This window comes from Globicephala melas, chromosome 1 (assembly GCF_963455315.2).
Source record: "Globicephala melas chromosome 1, mGloMel1.2, whole genome shotgun sequence".
Taxonomy (NCBI): domain Eukaryota; kingdom Metazoa; phylum Chordata; class Mammalia; order Artiodactyla; family Delphinidae; genus Globicephala; species Globicephala melas.
Window position 1 is genome coordinate 92,044,459 of NC_083314.1, and position 22,456 is coordinate 92,066,914.

The 22,456-nt window shown below is 46.0% G+C and overlaps 2 protein-coding genes across 8 annotated transcripts in view; both read right to left on the minus strand.

The window, feature by feature from the left end:
* The window catches only part of GNAI3 (G protein subunit alpha i3), a 39,955-nt gene extending 30,803 nt beyond the window's left edge, over positions 1-9,152 (minus strand). Inside the window, exon 1 of the mRNA XM_030868939.3 lies at positions 8,686-9,152. Coding sequence (XP_030724799.1) covers positions 8,686-8,803 — 118 coding nt within the window. The 5' untranslated portion in view covers positions 8,804-9,152. The remainder of the gene's footprint in view (positions 1-8,685) is intronic.
* A 2,513-nt stretch (positions 9,153-11,665) lies between these two features.
* On the minus strand, positions 11,666-18,510 carry GPR61 (G protein-coupled receptor 61). 7 transcript variants are annotated; one of them, XR_009564480.1, is made up of 4 exons: positions 18,402-18,510; positions 15,496-15,613; positions 12,862-15,032; positions 11,666-12,190 (listed from the first exon to the last, which is right to left on the minus strand). XR_009564480.1 is itself a non-coding variant. In XM_060301524.1 (4 exons), the coding sequence occupies exon 4, from the start codon at positions 14,467-14,469 to the stop codon at positions 13,114-13,116; it is 1,356 nt and encodes a 451-aa protein (XP_060157507.1). In that variant the 5' UTR covers positions 14,470-15,032; positions 15,496-15,613; positions 17,411-17,487; positions 18,402-18,456; the 3' UTR covers positions 11,666-13,113. The 7 variants fall into 7 exon arrangements, 5 of the variants coding, with proteins under 5 accessions (XP_060157507.1, XP_060157509.1, XP_060157498.1 ...); XR_009564481.1 differs by having other exon boundaries at positions 12,686-15,032; XM_060301524.1 differs by adding an exon at positions 17,411-17,487 and having other exon boundaries at positions 11,666-15,032; positions 18,402-18,456.
* Between the last annotated feature and the right edge of the window lie 3,946 nt (positions 18,511-22,456).

Consider the following 22,456-nt stretch of genomic DNA (forward strand, 5'->3'; position numbering starts at 1 on the left):
CAATGTAACCTTTTCGTTAGTTCTTAGAATTCAATGGAATACTATTTTAGTTTTCAAATCCAACTTGAAAGAATAAAGGAAATTTTGAGTATCTGACCCAGTGTAAATAGGTTGCACAATCAACCACTACAGGAAGATTAATTACAATATGACAAGAATCCAGCTACCTTGCCAATTTTAAAGAGGTCTGATTTAAATGGTCCCTAAATCACCAGTGTAATAAGTGTTAACACCAGGCCACATGAATAAAAGCAGGAGATACAAGAACAATTTAAATATACAAATAGTGCATATTTTAATCCTGCACATGCCAGCTGGCATGTCAGAGATGCCTGACATGCCAGCTGTAGATTTACATGAGCAGCTAGAAAAAATTTAGAATACGATCTACTTTTAAGTTAAGCGACAAAAACTTTTTGAGATGTAAAATACTAACATTATCCAAAAAACTAAGACTTTTGTAGGAATGTTAAAACATTTACCCATTCGAAAATTAGACTGATAACTATAGCAGCAAAATAGTAATGGAACAATGCATACAATAACATCTCAGCTAATCCTTAACAGTCTTAAATTTTAAGTATCTTCCAAGTCTAACTTAGAAATCAAAGGAAATTCATGTCTAAAGACTATAACCGGGAATTCCCTGGTGGTCCAGTGGTTAGGACTCCGTGCTTTCACTGCCGAGGGCCTGGGTTCAATCCCTGGTTGGGGAACTAAGATCCTGCAAGCCATGCGGCGCAGCCAAAAAGAAAAAAGAAGATGAAAAAAAAAAAAAGACTATACCCTCCTGAAAATTGTTTCTAAGATCACCTAGGCCATTATTCAGGTACAAGTCAAACAAATTTGGTCTTTTTGGTATCTTTTGTTTGCTTGGTTCTTACCAGATATGTTCATTTCTGTTACCACCTAATAGCAAAACATCGAAAATAGTATATTTCATTTACATACAGCATTGCACCAAAACTAGAACAATTAAACAGTGATCCTAACACAATGTTATTCAGTTCAAGCAGCCTGAATTACAGAAACGATATACATGATTACCAAGGAGGTAAAAGGATAGCCTGGATAGATAAAGGCCTAAAGATAACTCTAACTTGCTCAGCACTGATAAAGAATTGTACCAAAGTGAAGATCATTAAAATTGGTGGAGAAATCACATACTAGAAGAACTTCTTTATATTCTCTTGAACATTTACATAAGGGTACTTTGTGAATTTATGTCTTTCAGGTTTTTAACTTCAGTTTTTAACTATCTTCCTAAACAGGTTTATTAAGTTAAACTACTTTCAATCAAACTCAAGAACAAGAGAAATAACACAAAAATAGCCCGCTTTATAACTTGCTAAAATATTCCATCTAGTTGATAATATTAACTTCACAGACAAGGGACCCCTGAGGTCAGACCTCATTGTACAGAAAAAGGAAAATGAAGCTCAGAAATTAGGACTGCTCTCCCGGTTTTCAGTCTCTGCTCTTTGCCCTACATTACATGGTATCTCCTATTTCTGAATTGAGTTACTAGTTCAAATAGATGGATTTTATTAGTGCTAGTCTACTGTATTCTGTTGACTACAAAACAAATTTCAGTAATCTGAACAAATTTAGTGTCCACTGCTCTAGACAATTCTTATGAGACCCACGTTTAAATTTTTTGGTCTTTACTGCTAATATTCTAGCTCTTGAATACTTAAAACATCTCTTCCTCCCCATTTCCCCCGACAAGCCCCACCCCGCAATAAAACAAAACTAAACTAAACAGGAGAAGACACAGCATGGATAACTAAAAGCTATGAGCAATCTCTTTGCCAAATGTTTTTACCTACTCCCTAACAAAAACCTCTAAGCAACGTTATTAACAAGGAGCAAAATGGTCCATTTTACCTCTTCCCTTAGCTCTGGACAATTTTCTGGTGCTCATAAAAATAATAGGGGGGAAAATTAACCGGAAAAAAGCAGGGACAATGAAACATAGACCCTGAACTGATTATATGCATTTAAGAAAATTAATTCCTGAATTAAAATCGAAGGTAATTAAAATCAGGTAACATTAATTATTCTGAGTTGGATGCATTGATAATGGGAGTTTAAAATCCTGCACCTACCTCAAGTTGAATTTAATTACATCTCCCAACCATACAAAATGACAACTTAATGTTGAGAATTAGCAGGCATGCTCTTGTGAATTAAAGAAAAACTAAAGCAATGATATGTTTAGTTCTTCAATATTTCCATCTCATTCCATTATTTTCAACTTATATTCAGTGAGTGTCTACTAGGTGGTAGGCACTGTCATCTATTAAACACTAACTTTCTAGCCATGCCTTTTAAATTGAGAACTTGACCCACCTAGTCCCTGAAAGGGTCAGCCTTATGAAACTCATGATACCCCACAGCCCCGCCATATTCCCACCACAGAAGACTAGACTGCGGTAGGCACCTGACAAGGATGGGCCAATCTGATATTCTTTCCCAGGAACCTGGAATGCGAATCCTGGGAACCTGAGTCAGATGACATGAAATGCCTGAACTACCAGGTTAGGCAGTGTGAGAGCCAGAGGTATGAGAGTAAGTCAAAGTTGAAGACTGGGGGAAGGGGAGTAGGGGCAAAGAAGTCCTGTGAACAAAGAAAGCTGTTCTGAAGAGGTGACTTACCAACAAAGCAGAGCAAGTGACCAGTCTACTCTAGGAGAAATGGGGGGAGGGGACATGTATTACATTCCATGTGCATGCAACCTGGTTGTATTGCATTTCTTATCTATCCTTGTCTGATGCCTATGAAGGTGCCTACTGTGTCCTTTCAACAAAGCCTTCCTTGACTGGAAGAAGTATGAATTTCTATTCCTTTCAGGCAAAACACCTTAGCATTATCTTAGGTGCTGCAGCAGATATAAAGATAAGAAATACCTACTTCTGGGCTTCCCTGGTGGCGCAGTGGTTGAGAGTCCGCCTGCCGATGCAGGGGACACGGATTCGTGCTTGGTCCGGGAAGACACCACATGCCGCGGAGCGGCTGGGCCCGTAAGCCATGGCCACTGAGCCTGCACGTCCGGTGCCTGTGCTCCACAACGGGAGAGGCCACAACAGTGAGAGGCCCGCGTACCGCAAAAAAAAAAAAAAGAAAGAAATACCTAGTTCTCTTGGCCCTCAAGGACCATATATAGTGAGGAGCTGCTAAGTATACAAATAACCATAATATATGGTAAACAGCAAGCATAAACAGTACTATGAGGTTTCAAAAAGAGGGACAGATCATATCCAATTCAGAACATCAAAAAGGTTTCATGGAGGAAAGGGAACTAAAATAGAAATAATAGATGGACCTTGGGATATTTTTTAAATGTATTTACTAAGAAAAATAAAATGTCAGAATCCTAAGTCAGTCAATAACAAAAAAATTAATTTTACTGGCCCATGAAATACAAAAATCTGGTAACAACTGAGTCATAGCACTTGGCAACTGACTGGTTATATGGATGAGAGCAAGCCAGGAGTTAAAAAAACGAGTTCAGTTTTCAGTGTAGATGATTTTGAGAATGACAATGCCGGAACAGAAAAGTTCACAACAGGTGGATTTGGGGGAGAGAAGTGAGGAGGGGAGGCAAGTTCTGTACTGGATATATTGACTTGAGGCAAGCGTCACTGGGGGAACTGGAGAAAGAGGAGCCATCTCAAGTACAGAAAACAGTTTTCTCAAAAATTCCAAGGAAAAAACTTTTAGAGAAAAGACGTAAAAGACTTTTCACAAGGGAAATACAGTAATATTTAAAGAACACCTATTATGTGCCAGCACCTATTATGTGCTAGGTTTTTTCTTTTTCATTCTGAATGTTCCATTTTTGCCCAGCTACTGATTTTCCTGGTCCAAAGATGAAGGACTTTAAGGAGGTTAGGCAGTACCATGGAAGAAGAACTTGATGAAAAATATGGCTCTTCTCTCCAGAAAAACACATGTAACCACAAATTTCGCTAAAAATTTTAGAAAGTTCATGGATCTTCTGAAGTCCTAAGGGGTACACACACCCCAGGTTGTTTTTTTTTAAAGGCATGATGTGGAAGAAACTGTGAAAGAAGAGACGGGTTCAGAAAAAAAGAGGAAATATCTGTAGAGACTCAACCACTCCCTTTTCATTTCCAAGCAACTAGAGGATGAAGCAGCTCAGCACCACGGGGGAGGGATAAAGTTGAGGTTCTACCTAACTTCTCTAAAAGAACAAACTACTTTTATCAGAGACCACTGCTCCAAAACTAAAAGACTTTTTGTAATAGTGCAAATACATTCAATAGGCTAAAATTTTTAAAGAAACACAGTTGCAGCCCTGATTAAAAAGTTACATGTCCTGTCAAATCTACTAAGCACTAAGCACCCAACTCTATGGTCATCCCTGTACTTACTACATAATTAGCATACTCAGGCAAGATTACAATACTATAATTCCTGAAAAGGATATCACACTTTCAGACTGCAGAAGTGATGAATGCAAATAAAAGACACAAAGAATAATAAGTGCTTATAAGAAACAAACCTATTTTTGCACTGTGAATTTCTGTTTTTTATGCCAGTTTCTTTTGCCCAGGCACGAGATGCATCCCCACAAGAAATCTAATAACTGTCCAGGAATCTCAAGCCAAATAAATACCAAACATTATAAAGAAAGGATATCATCTTATGACAATATAATAGCATATTTATCAAAGGACAGTCTGATTTTCAATAACAAGCATATTCAGCCAGTAACATGCAGATATTTAAATGTAAATAATCAAATATAAAATATAGGGTTTAAGTGAATTAGATGATTCCAATTCTCTGCATGCAACTTAATTTTTTTTTTTTTTTTTTTGCGGTATGCAGGCCTCTCACTAATGTGGCCTCTCCCGCTGCGGAGCACAGGCTCTGGACGCGCAGGCTCAGCAGCCATGGTTCATGGACCCAGCTGCTCCGCAGCACGTGGGATCCTCCCACACCGGGGCACGAACCCGTGTCCCCTGCATCGGCAGGCGGACTCTCAACCACTGTGCCACCAGGGAAGCCCGCAACTTAATCTTTGCCATACCACTACCAGCAAAATCCTAAAGAACAAAGCATTAACTTCATTTTGTATAACAATGTTTTCTCAAGATCTGCTAAGGAGAACTATCAAGAAATGGATAGACAGAGATAGCATAGGAGTAGATCATTCAAAAACTTACAAAACTAAATGATAATGTTTAATTCCTTTTACCACAAAACAGTTATATTAAAATTCCTTGAAGATCTTTGAAAAGGGTACATTAATATTTGAAAAATAATCAAATATCTGTCTGAAACACCCTTGAAAAAAGTAGCTAAAATGATAAGTTTTCCAAACATCACTGTAATGACAGAAGTCACCACTTAGTGAATATTTATCTGCTAAGTATTTTACATACATTATCTCATTTGATCTTCTGAAATAAGCATCACATCCCCACTTTATATATGTGAAAATTAAGACTCATACGTTTAAGTTACATGCTCTGGGTGTCACAGCTAGTAAATGGAGGTGGGAATTGAATTCAGTTTTATGAGACTCCAAAAGCAGTACTCTTATGCATTATCCCAGTGATTCCCAACTTTGGTCACATAATGTCGCATGCTGAAAATGGTAATACTTGTAAAGCTTACTGAGGTAAGCTGGAGGGACTTGGTGAAAATAATACATATTTTCTTAATATCATAAAATTATGACATGGAAAATAAAATACAAAATATTACAGATGATATTAAATACTAATTGGTATAAACCTTCCAAATCAAATATTTTCAATTGCCAAATTCAGACTTTACTGATGGAATCATATCAAAAATGTTCAAATATCATTCTAACTGCTGTAAAATTTTGAAAAGTTAATCATAAAATGATTTAAAAATCATAAAAATTATTTAAAATTTCAAAACCATAAAACATTTGCAAACAGCACACTGTATGCCTTCCTATGCACTACACTCTGGTTAGGAAGCCCTGCATAACATAATTTTGTTTTTCTGTAGAATATTATGATTAAACACTAATTTGGTATATCAAGAGCTTCTCAATAACACATCTAAAAGAAATTTAAACCAAAGGTAACCAAAGAATTATAATACTGCATTCTTCCTTAACTAATCTGAATTTCTATAGTACCTTTAATCTGTAACATTCATTTTGATATAATAATAACAATGGTGGCTAATATTCATTACACTAATATTTTGTGCCAGACTGTGTTCTACTTCACATTATAATCATATTTAATCCTCAGAGCAATCCTATGAAGTACCTCTGTTTTCTCCATTTTAAAGATGAGGAAACTGAGGCAGAGAGAAATTGAGTAAACAACTTTCCAAGGTTATAGTTGGTAACTGGAAATTAGAATTTGAAACTGTCTGACTTCAGAGCCCATGTTGTTAATCACTATGCTAAATTACATCCCCGCAAGGAAGGAAATACAGTAATATTTAAAGAACACCTATTATGTGCCAGGAAACCCAAAAGTAAGTAAATAGATCTCAACTTAGACCAAGTTTGATAGTTTTACAGTGATGAGGTAAAAATGACTTGCATGTACATCAAAGGAGGTATTCGACAGCAAAAAGAAAATTATTTGTATACAGTGATGGGTGTATTTTGCTTACAGAAATAGCAAGGAAAATAACTTTAATTTCATAAGTGTGTTATGTTATGGTTCAAGCAAGAACATCTCTCTCTGCCACCTATTTGAATTTGTTGATTTAACTTGCTCAAGAATATAAAAAAATCTTACTTAAAACAATGAAATTGATGAAAAGTAAAAGCAAATGTTTTTACTTACTGCTTTTGAAGTTCCCTAAGTGATCATGTGTTTAATTTTGTTTTTAATTAAATGCACTATTTATAAAGTCCTGTATCACAATAGGCTAATGTCCTGAGGGGATCTCTAATGACGAATGTAAATCAAAATAACCACAGAAGATGAAAATACACCTTTACTTTCATAACTAATCAATCGAGACAATGCTAATGCCTTGAGTATTATGGTTTATATCAAACATCTGAAAGGCCCCAAGGAGCAATATCCAACATTAGCTGGCACATGCTGGTTAACAGTATATATTTAAGAAGCACCTACTATGTACCAGGGACCACGCTCATTCACAAATGATACTGTTATACGGAGAGTGGCAGTCTGGAATTTCAATTTTATTTCATATGTTCTGTAAGATCGGGTATTCAAACTGAAAGCTCAAGCTCCAATGCAAAACTTTCCCTCTTTATCCAAAAAGCTGTTACCAGGGCTTCTGCAATCTACAAACCATCAAACATGTTAATATGAAAAGACTAGCATGGCCACCCAGAACACCCTGGAGTACAAAATAAACCCTGGGTTATGGTGGTGCATTGTGTCCTCTGGAGCTTTACACCATAAAAATTTGGCACTTCTCCTAAAGCAACTTCTTTTTCCCAAAAATCACTTGTTTTAAAAAGTAAAGTTCTATTGCTTACAAAAACCATTACTCTTATTTAGTCTTCCCTGACAGATCCCTAGAAAATACTAAAGGTGAAGAAATGTGGCTTGATCTTTTGGTAAGCTGATACCAGGGTACTTTATGTGATTTACTGAGCCTCTAGAAACCAGTCTCTCAAAAATTCTAAAACTAACCATGCTGAGTAAAATGCATCTGACTGTACATAAAAGCTACTTAAAACAAATGTCAGGTAAAATAAAAGTAATTCCTAAAGCCAATATTAAAAAAAAAAAAAGAACAGCTCACCAGAAATCTGTCACTGTCACACCTTTTACAGTAAATATGTCCAATATTTATCTTATCCTAAGATAACTGCAGTCCCACTGCACATCATCCCTAGCAACTATTCAGCAACTCCCACTGTGTAATCTATTATCATCACATCTTATGCCACAAACCTCAAACCAGCAAGTCCTTAAATCTCCTCAGCTCACACAACCTCCCACTTTATAAAAACAAGGAAAGGAGTTATAAAACCTTACGAGAATAAAAATAATAGAAAAAGGTGGATAAGTACACACAGCTTCTGCACCCAAACTCTTTTCCTTTACACCTGAGAACTTGTCATTTATCTCAACCACACATCTTCCTGCTCCTGGATAACCCAGAGTTCCTCCACCTTACCGATATTTCAAAATGCCCACTCTCTAATAAATGACAAGGTCCTATGTGACCACTCTGTCCCTGCCCCCTTCTCTATTTATATTAATTATTCAAGCCTCCTAACTCTAACCTGTCATAAAATACCACCACGCTCCAAACTCACAAGCCATTATACAAGCCCAACACACTCTCCCGTCCTCGCTACCAACTCACTCCAACCCCTCCATTGCAAAACCTTCCCTAACATCAGCTCTTCCTTTATGAGCTTTTCCCATATTCCTAATACAGTCTCAATGTCCTACTGGACCACACTTCCAAGCTCTCTTCGCTGAACCCAATTCCAGCATGGAGGCACACCCTCTCTCCAGCCTAATTCCTACCACCCCAAAACCCCACCCCCTCATCACGCCCTCCGGCCTCAGTCACCAACCCCCCACACCCCGCCCCACGTCCGTCACGCCCTCCAGATCCTTTGGGGTCCTCTCCTCCGGCCCGGCCTGACCCCCCGCCCAGGACTCCCAAGTGCCTGGGCCCTCGGGAACACCCCGCCAGCCCCGCCCCCAGCCCCTCACCGAGTAGCAGCAGCTTCACTTCTTTGGCCGCTTTCTCCCCGTCCTCCCGCAAGTTGCGGTCGATCATCTTGCTTCGCTCCACCGCCGCCTTGTCTTCGGCGCTCAAAGTGCAGCCCATGGCGGCGGAGGGAGAGGGGACCAGGCCCGGGCTCACTCACACACCGGAGACAGCGGCTGGTCCGGCGGAGACAGCGTCTACTGTTGGGCGGCGGCCCTCTCCGTCAGCTCCCTGAGCGCCCAGAGAAACCGGATATCCGGCGTTTTACGACACTTCCGGCAACGCCCGCGGCCGTTAGTTCTCGGCCCTGTCTGGCTAGGGTAAAGGAGGAACAACCGGGAACGGGAGAACGAAGAGAGGAACGAGCAGGTCAAGCGGTCGTTCCGTGGTGTAGGGCTGCCCTGTCGAGCTCGCCGGGCGCCGCTCGACTTTAGTCCCCTTTCACCTTTTCGGCTGCCTTATTTGGATAAGTGTGGAAAAACCAGGGACTGGCTTCTCCGGCTCAAGACACCCTCCCGAGGTCACACAGGCGGCTTCAGATTGACGTGGGGGATAGGAATTCCCAAATAAAAGGCCGCAGCCCACACGGAAATCTCTGCTGGGAATTTCTCACTGGCCAGAAAACCCAGTTGGACTCTGGCTGTGGAGATCCGGGGCACTTTCTCGGCCGGAGTTGTCTCAGCCAGATCTATAGGATGAGAATTACAGAGTCTGGGCCCTGGCCACGCTCTACATCCGAAATTAGTAAGACCGACCATGCCTGGGACTTTATCTATCCCTTTCTGCTCTCTCCTCTGGCCCACCGCCTCCTGCTCTCAAAATGTACCCAGTGAACTAGAGAGTTGCCCAGCCACTACGTTGGTAAAGGGTCACTTGAAATCGCTAACGGATCTTACTTTACTTGAAAGGTAAGAGTGTAGTTTCTCCATAAAATTTCCATGCTGTCTTTCCCCAACATAAGCCAGTTTTAGCGCTCACATATCGTCCTGCGTTAAGGGCTTGGGACTTCTACCAGGTTTAGTCAACCAAAGTTCCACACCCTAGAACAAACCAGTGCATCCTGTGAATCTCCTATTAAAATTACCTGTTGTACCACATGAAAAGGAAAGTTCTGGTAAAATTTGCCTCTCAGCCATAGCATCACCTGAAAGTTGATAAATCACCTATAAAAGCCCCAGACTGATAGCCTTTTTACTCATAATCCTGGATACTAGGGTGAAAGTAGCCCTAAATTACCTTTACTTCCAAATAGCCCCACAAATACTCTCACCATATATTCTAGGGAGGGGAACTCTTGTAGCCCCCAAAACCCTTCCCTACGATTAAATATTATCTCCCCAATAGAACCTAAACCTTAGAATACACGGTCCAAACAGAAAGGTCTATATGGTGATTGATGATCATTAGAGGAATTTCTTGAGAGCCACCTTAAACAAGCCTCATCCACCATAATTTATTATTGCCAGTTCTTTAAGGTTCGAAGTCTCCTACTCTTTTCCAAGTGACCGTTAGAATAGAAGGGACTGCTTTCCCATAATCAATACTTACGGGGAAAAAGGGCAAGAGGAAAGGGAAGAAAAACCAATATTTATTGAGTACCTATTTGCCAGGTATGGCTAGGTGCTTCCATGTGTCATCTCTTTTATTCCTCACAACAACCCTGTGAGGTAGGTTAATATTATCCCCATTTTTACAGATGAGGAGATAGGCTCAGAGAAATTAAGCATCTTTCCCAAGTTCACACAGTGAGTAAGTAGATCTGACTCCAAATTCACTCCTTTTCTACCATGCTACCATAAGATGTTACCTGGGCGACCTGACAACAGAAGGTTTTCATCTAGGATTGAAAGTTACCCCAACACCACCAGGGTGCAGGCAAAAAATAACTTGAGAGCACGGTTTTCTCAACCTGTTGATTTCTTCAGTGGATTTAGAGGTCAAATTTTGTCCAGGAATGGCTTTCACAGCTAAGAATTACATATGGAACTTTACCAAGTGATCCTGGTTATTAGAAAACCCCTGGAAGGTGGTCATGACAAATTGTTGGGAAAGTTCTCGGCATAATAGAAAAGAAAATTTTATTTCCTTCATGATCCACTCTGGGAAAAATAAATGGCAAATGAACCAGCATATGTCAAATTCTGTAATAAACACCAGTGAGATCACAGTGTCAGGAAACTTCAGCCTGAATTTGTCATATTCTTGTACTTAAGATTTTCTCCTTTGATGTATGTGAAGGAAGAGTTGGAGGGCAAAGTCAAACAAAAGGCAAAATAAGTTAACAAAATGGCTGCCAGGCAGTGTTTAGTGTCCCCCCCTCCCCCTCCCCACCTGCACTCATCTTTCCTAGCTCCACTGGACTCACACTGCCACCTGCTGGCAATGTTTAGGGTCGGCTAGCTCATCAGTGGTGTTCGGAAGAAGTTTTCCCCCTATCTAGGAATGAGAGTCCTCCCTTATGAATTTATCTTTAGAAGGAGGAGAGAGAGGAGGAGAACATGCATTTCAATCGCAAAAGACTCTCCTCGATGTATATATCATCTAAGGGATTTCCTCAATGTAATAAGCACTGGACTAGAGTAAGTCTAGTGGTAGGAAGACAGAAACCTGGAAAATTTCCTAGATCTGAGGAGGAGAAGCTGCCCAATTTCATGTAATAAATTATTTTCTTCAACTAGAGTTTCATCTACAGCCCCCAGACTTTTCAATCTGCAGGAAGCCTCCATATAGGCATCTTGCTGCAATAGGCTGAACTCTCAGAAGTTAGAACCATGAACATATTCCTCAATATATTTCTCTTAACACATTCCATAGTGCTTTACCATATGTAAATGCTCTGTCAAAATACAAGGTACCTGATCAAATTAGGCTGTGAACTCCTTGAAGGCAGTGACTCCAAATCCTCTGTGTGAGTCCCAGAGAATAGGGTATTCAACTATCATGCACTGAGTTGAACTGAAGGAGTCAATGTTGATATCAGCATAACTTTTTATAATAAAAATTATTTATTAACTGTTCAGAGGGGAAACTGTCCCACTCCCACCAAGCCATCTTCCTCTTTGATGCTCAGTCAAGCCAGGAATTTGTTCAAATACAGATCACACCACCATGTGGTCCTGCCTCAACTCTCTAATGTGACCTGATTGAATTGAGGGAAGTGGACGGACGGGTAGTCCTAGATGGGTGTCCTGTCCAGTTTGCGATTATTCCCCCTGCCTTGAATATACCACCACCAAGACCACCCAACACAGTTCCTACAGTCTCAATCAGTGAACAGCTGAGCCCAACTCCCGTGCCCCCTCTCCAACCCAGGGCTGCAGATAGGAGAGAGATTTAAGTCTTTGTCACTGAAGCTAATTTTGAGAGCGATGGATGGGAGTAGGGAGGCATTTAATGAACCATGGAAACCCCACCTTTCCCATTCCCAACCTTAGTCTCTTGTACCCGATTGTCCAGAGGGCTGGCGATGGGTCACTGCCATGAGGAGAGAGATCAGGGAGGCCAGCTCTGGAAAAAAAAGATTTACAGTATTATTGGTCTGGGTTACTACAGGTCTCTCTGTATCCAACCACCTTAGCGATTCAAATGCTAACCCCCACCTTCAGCCATCCAACCCCCAATCTTTCCACTTCTTCATCCTAAAAGACAAAGAGAAAAACCATCCTGCTTTATTCTTGCCTCTGCTAAGATCAAGCCCCAAACTTGATCTCCCATGTCCAAAAGAGAAACTGAAAAATACAACAGAACGGCTGTTCCTGGAGGGTGGGAGAGAGAGAGCTGCAGTCAGCTTTCCTCTATTCTACTCTGTGTGCCCTGATTGCTATTTCCCCTTGCTTGGCCAAACTCAAGAAAGGAATATACCCAGGTGGTCCTCTCGCTTTAAGGAAATCTCAGGTTTAAAACTAGAAAAAAAAATCTATTAACTCAAAGGAAACACTTGGCTGTAATTTAGTTGTTTTTAAACCTAGCAAGGAAATGAGAAGACATGGGTCATTTTCTTACCTTGCTTGAGTGCAATTTCTTCCCTGGAAAATTACACTGAAAAATGAAAGGTCCTAAAGGGTCCCCAGAATAACTCCAAGCCTGGTCTGCTGCCCTATATCTTCCAACTCCTACCCTTATAGTTTCCCTGCTTCCTGAGTCATGGAAAGTTCATTGGTTGAGAGGCATCATCTCACCTTCTTGACCCTTTATTCTCGTCACCATCTCACCAGGTTCCCTCCCCCAGTTGTCAAGGCTCACAGCCATGTCCAAGGTTTTTGCCGCATATCCATCCAGTTGGCTCTGTCCCTGACCCAGAAAACACTAAGCGAAAGCTGTGTGCAGAGACCCCCAGCCCCAGCTAGCTGGGAAAAGGTGATCCCACAAGGAGTTCCTTGCGGTCCTAACCGGCCCCCAGCCCCATCTCCCTCCAAGTGTCCAGCAGCCCATCAGGACTCCAGTCGTGGTGAGGGGGCAGGACGGAGGTAGCTGTCCGACACGATGATGTCGCTGGTGAGTTGTTGCTCCAGGAACTCAGAGGTCTCCTCAGCTATCTGGCCGGGGATTCGAAAGTCAACAGCAGGCGGCTCCTGCTTGGGGCTGGGTACAGGTCGGGAAACCCAGGACTCCGTGGGACAGCCAGTGCCCTGAAGAAACTGCAGGAAGTTCTCCTCAATGGAGCCCTCCCGGCTAGGCAGCCTCAGCTCCTCCTCCGGCGCCTGCTTGAAGAAGCAGACAAACTGCTTGCTCAGCTCCCCCCGGATCTGCCGATTGAGACATCCATAGAAGAAAGGGTTGGAAGTGAAGCAGAAGTAGCCAATCCAGGTCACCACATTCTCGACCTGCCCGGTCAAAATGGGCTGAGCACTCAGGGCGACGTAGAGGTGAAAAGAAAAGTAGGGCAACCAACAGAGCAGGAACTGTCCCCCTACAGCCAGGAGGACCACTGCTGCCTTCCCTCCCCCAAACGTCCGGTGCGGGGTGGTCTGGGGGGGCCCCGAGCTGGTGACCATGGTGGAGCGGCTGCTGAGAGACTCGGAGCGTTGCCGGGGGTTCTCCATCCACGTGGGCAGCGGTCCGTGCTGCATGGCAGCCACTCGGGCTACTCGGAACATGCTGCAGTAGACCACTAGGATGAGGAGCAGGGGCAACAAGAAGTAAAGGACAGCAAAGACCACCACAAAAAGCTGGCAGTAGGCACTGTGGCTCCATTGGAGTGAGCAGCCTGGGGGAACACGGGGAGCTCCCTCCTCCAGGGAGACCCTTCCCAACACCGGCACAGAAGCCATGGCCAAGGCCTTTACCCACACACCCACCAGAACAGAGGCCACCAGCCCCAGCGTCATGCGCACCTCATAGCGCATGGGGTGGACCACATAATAGTAGCGCTCCACGTTGATGGCCGACACCGAGAGAATGGCCAGGCTAACAAAGCATACGCTCAGGAACAAGTAGAGGCGGCAGGCAACCTCCCCAAAGAGGTCACGGTCAAAGAGGGCGGAGCTGGAGAGCATGGCCAGGGGCATGAGGGTCAGGGCAGCCAGCAGGTCCACCAGGCATAGGTGGAAGACAAAGACAAATTTTCGAAGGGCGGGTGTCTTGGCGATAACAGCCATCACAGCAGCATTGCCAGCCACAGCGGTCAAGTCCAGCAGGAGCATGAAGAAGAGGGCCACAGATTCTGAAGCCACGTCCCGCAGCCCTACCTCCGGGACCCCACTGGCAGTAGAGGGACCTGGGGTTTGAGGGACCCGCCCCAGAGTGGAAGAGTTCCCTGATGACGGGGGGATGGGGGAGGACTCCATGGGGCCGAAAGAGGACACCCAGGGCACCTCCTGTCACAGGCCCATCCCCCATCCTAGTCCAGTGACCCTGGGATGGCGAGCCCAGGCCCAGGCTTCCCAATTTTGTGTGTGCGGGTTGGGGTGGGGAGAGAGCGCCTCCTGCTGGAGCCTCTCGGGCAGGCTCTTGTTGCCAGCCCTCAAGGCCGGGGACTGAGGGCTCGGGAGGCAGCTCCGGGTCCACCTTGGTGACTGCAAGAAAGCAGGAGCGTGAGAGATGCAGGAGCCTCACCCACTCAACACTCCGTCTTCTGAGTGGTCTCCTGCTCCTTTCCTCTCTTCTCCACACCCTTCTCCCCTTTCAAGAACTGTTATCCAGGGACTCTAAATCCTCTGTCTCCCTTTCCCAGGGTCCTGCTGAGCTCTGGGATAGTGCCCAGTTTTAAGGTTGCTTATGTAAATTTCCTGATTTCTTGTCTCCTCAGAATGGCAGCAGCTGTAGAGGAGAAGGAGCACGAGATCAGGTTTCCAGTCCTAGGTCTGGGAGCTACTAACTCTTCTGAACTTCAGTTTCCTCATAAAGGCATCTGTAAAATGAAGGGAATAATACCTACTTCACAACTGTTTGGAAGATGCTGCAGGATTTATTAATAAAAATGCTAATAATAAGTAGTAACATGTCTATGGTGCTTTCCACATACCAGGCCCTGTTCTAAGCACTCTACGTATATTAACTCTTTTTTCTTTTTTTTTTGTGGTACACGGGCCTCTGACTGTTGTGGCCTCTCCCGTTGCGGAGCACAGGCTCCGGACGCGCAGGCTCAGAGGCCATGGCTCACGGGCCTAGCCACTCGGCGGCATGTGGGATCTTCCTGGACCAGGGCACGAACCCGTGTCCCCTGCATCGGCAGGCGGACTCTCAACCACTGCGCCACAGGGAAGCCCCTATTAACTCATTTTAATCCTTATGCAACCCTATGAGGTAGATGTTATTCTTATCCCCATTTTGCAATCGATAAAACTGGGGCTTGCAGAGATACAGTAACTTACCAAAGGTCACATAGCTAGTAAGTAGCAAGGTCCAGGTACGCACCCAGGAGGCCTGGCTCCCGAGCCAGTACTCCAGCCCACTGTGCCATACTGTGTTTGATGGTGCCCTCCACAGTGGCTGCAACATAACAGACATTCAGTAAATAGTTGTTGAATTTGAACCGTCTCTAAAAATGTCTCTCACCACTAGGCAGAGATTACCTGAAAGGGGGAAGGACTGTGCATTGGTGTGCTTGGACATCACCATCCCCAAGACAAAGAGCTGCCACTTTGGGAGTGTTGAGAAGGACCAGTGAAAACAAAACATCCCAGGTAGAGGGAAACTGGGAGCTCAGCTCATCCGGACTCCACTGCTCCCAAAGCCAGAAGGGCGTAAGTCATAGGAAAGCTGCCCTTCTCCACCCACTCATTAACTTCCCAAGGTCACTGTTCCCCCACAAGTGGGAGAGGAGCTGCTCCTAACCTCCCACTTCCCAGGGCCCTGGATCTTGGGTCATTGGAGCAGATCATCACAGGACCCCTGGCCAAAACCCTCCTATTCCTGGACTGTTACCACAGTCCCAGAACAAGGAGGGAGGAGTAGGCATCTGTGTAAGAGGTATGGAGGGGTGGAGGTGGGTGAGCATAAAGCAGAGAGGAAAACTGGAAGAAACTGGCAAGGGGCGGAGTCTTGAGTGTTCAGTGTCTCTCATTTCTCCTGCTCAAAGCTGTTTTACGTGTCTCATTATCCATGCTGAGTTTGCACAGAATTGAAATAAGTTGCTCAATGTACAGTTGACCCTTGAACAACATGAGTTTGAATTGTAGGAGTCCATTTACATGCAGATTTTTTTCAGTAGTAAATACTGCAGTACTACAGGAGCCCATCAGCAGTAGGTTGAATCTGCAGATGTGGAACTGCAGAATCAGAAGAATTGCAAGACGGAAGGCCAACTATAGATTATACCTGGATTTTCCACTGCTCAACGGGTCAGCGCCACTAACCCCCACATTGTTCAAGGGTCAGATATAATTTTAATTTTTTTTTATTTCCATATGCCATTCTTGAAGTCCAGATTCCCTATACATAATGTACTAAGGTATCAAAATTAGAGGCAAACTGTGGACATGCCAAGTCCGATGGGCTTTCTGCAGACAAGCCAGAAGTTTCCTGGGTCAGTTTCCTAATCTGTAAAATGGGAGGTTTGAACTGGACAACCTCTAAGGTTCCCATATATGACAACATTTGATGGCTCAGTGAGTTCCCGGGCTATGGAGGGCCTGGTGGCTGCTCAGTTAAAAACGCATCATTTCTCTGACTGCAGTAAAGGGGCCCACTTGGGGCAGATGGGTCCTCTTGCCCCTCCATTGCTACAGCCTTACAATCACCTTGGTTTTTGGCGTTACCACCAACCTTGCACTAATTTAACTTCCAGCATGCCATGCATACGATAGGAGCTCAGTACAATTTTGTGACCTGAATCAAACTCAAATTGATCAGTTGAATCTCTGCCCCCTAGGACATACTCCAAGAACACTCAGTCCATCAGTTGTGTGCCAGCCAGGGGCCTGTCTTCTGGAACGAGTAACTTGGGCTCCTGGACTTGAAGCAGCCCTAACTTTGAACAACTACCTAGAGACGTGCCTCTCCCCGGGGATAAGAGACAGCACATGTCACATAGCCACTGGGTCTGCAGAGAAGGTGAAGACAGGGCCCAGAAATGCAGACCCTTCTCATAAGACAATCTGCCAGAAAAAAATGTGGAACGAAACACCAGGGGAGGCAACATTGCCCCTTACTCTCTATGCCATGACTCCCGCATTCCTTCTACCTGGGAGTGGGGCCCAGAAGACGTGACTCTGAGGCCCTGGAAGCTAAAGGAGTCAAGGCCCACCATGTCTGCATGGACATCAAGTGTCTGCCAGCAGGGCTTACCCAGGGTCCCAGACTGCGGGAAGCAGACATGGTTTCCACGTGGAGATGGAGGGGTGCTGTGCAGCCATGATGGAGCCCTAGGCAAGAAGGCATCAGACATTTCTCCTTTTCACCCCCTCAGCCTTGCCAGTATCTCTGCACTGACCCCTAAATTCCAGTATTCCCATTTACCTCCTAACAGAAGAGCCAATATACCTGCTCCCCAGCACTTCCTCACTGATGGACCAGGGTGAAGCCTGAGAGGGCTGTGGGTAACGGTTTCACAGGGGAAGCCCAGGGAACCTCTCTCCATTCCTAGCTCATATCATCATGCCTTCTCGGACACTCTTGTCCTCCCTCTGCTCCCTTCCAGCACCCCTTCCCTCACCTCTAGGACTTCTCAGTACCTGGAAGGCTTTGCCACCCGAGGATCTGGGGTCTGGGCCTCTAGCAGGGGTATGGTCAAGTTACAAACAGCCGTGTCTCAGGATGCAAGATGTACATAAGTGCCCAGCCCAAGGCCACAGAGGTGTTGGGATTCACATACACCTGTTTCTTAGATGCAGAGCCTCCATCCCAAGGACCCGAGACTGGCCTCCCTTCAGAGAAGAGCGTGCCCCTCCTAAGCCAGGAAAGATTTTCAGGGGGCTACAGCACCTCTCCCTAGGAGAGTTGCCGACGCCCAGGACACAGAGTTGCCCGTCAGCCTGGATGCCAAAGGATTCATTCCTAGGATGAAGGGGACCCATTTCTATGACATAGAGCAAGATAGATGAGGAACCCTGTCTGCCTGCAGGATGTGGGTACTCCTGCTGGCAGCAGATCAATCCCCATCTCTAGGCTTCAGAGATACCCACACCCCAATATTGCCTTCAGGATACCTGGGGGCCCATCCCCTGACGAAACTGCCCACTGTAAGGTAGGATGGGCTGTACCCTTCTGTACAGTACCTCAGCATTCACCACCAGGCCTGGGTCTGGCCCCCATTCCTGGCCTAGTCGGCAACTCCTACCTTTGCTGAGCAGCTCCCGGCTCCCATGTGATAGCTCCTCTCAGCTGATGCTTCTCCAAGGCTGCTGAAGCCTGAACCACTGCAGTGATCAGTGAGAGGCAGCCGGCAGAGCAGGATGCGCTGAGAGCTTCTGGGTCCTAATGGCCTCCTGCTTCCCACCCAGCCCCTTGGAGCCACTTCTGCAGCCAGGAGCCAGGCACCAGTGCCCCCAGGCAAGGTGCCCAGGAGTGGGCCCAGCCCCTCCCCCTCCTCTCAGGCTTCTGGAGTGGTAACTCAAAAACCTGTTGGGGTCAGGTGATGGCAGGTGGGGGAGACCCTCCTGGCCAGTCTGATGACATAAAAAGAGCACTCAGAGTCAGAAAACTCAGGTTTAAGGCCTGGCTCTGGCAGTTACTAACTGTGTGACCTTGGGCAAGTCACTTGCCATCTCTGATCTTAGTTTCTTATCTGTTCAAAAAGAATATAGGACAGATGATCCCTAAAGGTTCCTGACAGCCCTGACATTGCATGGTTCTGTGACATCAGAACCAAGGTGCTTTTGTAGCAGGCCAGTCAGTACAGGCACAGGGCACTAGGGTCAGGTCTGGCAGGGGCCGTGGCTTGAGGGTGTGGCCCAAGGTTTGGCTCCTTCGGAAGCTGCCGCATGTATAGAGAGGACAGGTTCAGGAGTGGCTGTCGGGTTTGAAGAGGAGCTAAGGGCCTTGTCCTAACCCTGCACTTGCCCCTCAAAAAGTGCCTTCCTATTGTCTTCTTAGATTGTATGTTTATGTGGTGTGGGGCTGAGAGAGCTGGTGGAGATGGGGGAATCCAACATCCTCATAAGCCACCTTGTGGTACCAGCACTGCACTGCTCCCTGAAGGCAGAGTGGGAGGCAGGTACTCAGGAAGGCTCTGATTGGTCTGGATCTGTGGGATCTGTGGGACTGAGCAGAGCTGGGGAACATTATCGGCAGAAGGTCCAAGGCCAGGTGATGAGTCTTTGGAGGTGAAATGAAGGGGCATGGCTTCCCACCAACTATGAAGAAAACAGCTCCGGGCTTCCCTGGTGGCGCAGTGGTTGAGAATCCGCCTGCGATGCAGGGGACACGGGTTCGTGCCCCGGTCTGGGAGGATCCCACATTCCGTGGAGCGGCTGGCCCGCTAAGCCTGCGCGTCCGGAGCCTGTGCTCCGCAACGGGAGAGGCCACAACGGTGAGAGGCCCACGTATCGCAAAAAAAAAAAATCTTAAAGAAAACAGCTCCCCCAGGATTAGGACTGACACCCAAGGATAGGATCCTAACATTGTAGAGCTGTAAGACATCCTACAGGCCAAGGCACCCATATTTGTGAGGCCCAGAGAGGTCAAGAGATTGCCCAAAGCCACACATGGCAGAGCCATGAGCCTAGACAAGGAATTCAGGCATAATATCTACTCCAGAGCCCTCTTCCCTGAGACTCACCTATACGGGAACTCCCTCTGTCTCTAAAAGGGAAGAAAGGGAATTCTGGAATTGTTTACCAGAACCAACCCAAAGAGCCATAAGAACAATGAATCACCCAGGAAACTCAGAGGGGGCAAGGTGGCTGCCCCAGGTCAACACCAAAGAGGCCACTGACCAGCCCAGACCCGACCCTGTGATCTCCAATATCCCAGCCACCCTTTCCTGAGCTCTTAGGAGTGCCAGCCCCTTTACATACGAGACCTTCAATCCAGTTCTATGGCAGCCATTACTCACCTTATTTTACAGATGAGGAAATGGGTACCCCGGGTGAAGTGACTTTGCCCAGGTCACATAGCTAGTAAATACCAGAGCCAATATTTGAACCCAGGTTTGTTTGAAGCCAAAGCGTTTACTCCTTCCCCCCTGCCCCCATGGCTTCCCTGGAGGCCTGACATGAGACTCTGGGCTGAGGCCCTAAAGCCAATTCCATAGAAATGGCCACTACCTTCTAGGAAACAGCCTAAAACAAAATTAGATATACCTGAATACAGGGAAATCTAATTAAAATGTCAAATGAGAACCTGAAGACAGCAAAGTGATTTTTATCAAACCTTGTGCTATCATGTCGGCAAGATCATCTTGGCATCAGTCAAACCCTCTGTGATCAGGTAAAGTCTATCCCTGATCAGCACCCACATCATTCCTGCAGAAGCCCAGCTCAGACTGACATGGCCCCCTTCCAAAGATCCGCAAAGAACCAGAGAGAATTCGGGCTCATCAGAACAGGATTATAGAAAGAGCACTGGAGGGAATTCCCAGGCAGTCCAGTGGTTAAGACTCAGCACTCTCATGGCTGGGGCCTGGGTTTGATCCCTGGTCGGGGAAATAAGATCCCGCAAGCTGCGCAGCGTGGCCAAAGGAAAAAAAGAAAAAGAAAAAGCACTGGATTGGTCAGGAATCCTTGGTTCTAATTGGGCTCTACTCTATTGGTTTATAGTAAGACCTTAGCCTGTGAGTTGGCCATCTGTGCCTTAATCTTTCTATCTATAAAATGGACAAACATTCTTCACTTCCTAGCTTACCTAATAGGGATAGGAAGCCTATAATACTTAGCCTGCTTCTCCGGCTTGGGGGAGCTAGTACCCTGGCTGGTCAAACAACTGGTGTGGTGGCCAGCGGGCAGTCTCCAGGTCCTGAGGCCCCTCCCAGAGAGCCTTTGGGAAAGGTGGTTGCAAAGAGGCAGTGGATCCTAGAGCATCTTCTCAGTTGCTGGAGGTCATCTTGGCTCAGAAGAGGCAGAAGGAGAGGAAAAACTGTCTATCCTGGCTTGGAGGCAGCTGGTAACAATAATAACAAGAATAACAAAGATGATGATGATACTAGTTCTTGAGGGCCCAATCTGGGGAGGACTTTTTATGCAATATCTCATTAAATGAACTCAGGGTTTGGAGTAGCTATTGACATTACATCCTCCCACCCCACCCTGCCAATCCCTCCTTCTAGAACTTAGCACAGTGGAGGAGGTGGGAAGGCCAAGGTGGAGAAACTGGAGGTGGTCCCACAAGCCACATCAGAGGTCCATGGCCCACCGTACTGCATGCATACCCAGGAGTGGGCTCCTGTTACAGGTTGGGGGCAGGGGTACCCCTCTCCTCAGGATCATGGTGGAGCCCTTGGTGCTGAGGTCTGATTTCTCCATCCCAAACTTTCTCCTTCGTGCAGCCCTGCCCTACCCTTGCCCACCTCTTGACAGGGCTATGTCCCCTCCCACTCTTTCCTGCCTCCTCAAGATGAGACCTTGAAGGGGACCAAGTTTATCTTTCATTCGCCCATCCATGTATTCAATAGTCTCTTGAACGGTCTTTATGTGCCCACAGCCTTCTCCCTGCAGCCCCTCGCCTGCTCAGTAGCACGCACTGCCCTCCTCTGCTCTCTCTGCATCTGTCAAAGGCTGCTCTCAGGAAAGAGGCTGACAAATCCATTCACACTGATAGCAGCTTAATGTGTTCTCTCTCCCAGGAATATTAACAATTTAACAGGGAACAAAGGAAAGAAGCCGGATGTTGGGATTCCAGCATGACCAGGGGTGTCCCTGAGATCCCACAACAAAGACTGGCCTCGCCCCCCAGGACGCCAGCATGGCGCCCTCCCTGCACCCACTGCCATCCACATGGACACCCAACCCTCCCCACGTGGAGAGCAGGCTCACAGCTGGGACCTCCCCACCGCAGCTCCGCACCCAGCCGTCCAGAGCCCCCTGTGCCAGCTCCAGCCACGCCTGCTCCCCAGGCAGCCACCCCCCTGCCCACCATCTGTGACCAAGCTGAGGGGCTGAGGAGGGAGTCAGAGGAAAGCAGAGGTGAAAGCCTTTCCATTCCCTTTATTCCCCCACAGTCTGGCCTACACCCCCTGCCAGGAGCCAAGATCCAACAGTATATTCAGCCTGCAGCTGCCACTGGTCATGTGAGCCCATTGCTAGGTTACAGGGACCCAAAAATAAATCTTTCCCAACCAGATTAGAAACCGGGGGCCTTGGATGAACCAGGCTCAAAAGAGTGACAGGAACACCCACAGTGCATGTGCAGGCCAGGCCTGCTATGAGACGGGGGAGTCTTCCCTATGCTGCCCACACA

Excerpts from the sequence above, each read along its gene's own strand:
- GPR61 (XM_060301526.1), bottom strand. The coding sequence starts at position 14,469 with ATGGAGTCCTCCCCCATCCCCCCGTCATCAGGGAACTCTTCCACTCTG.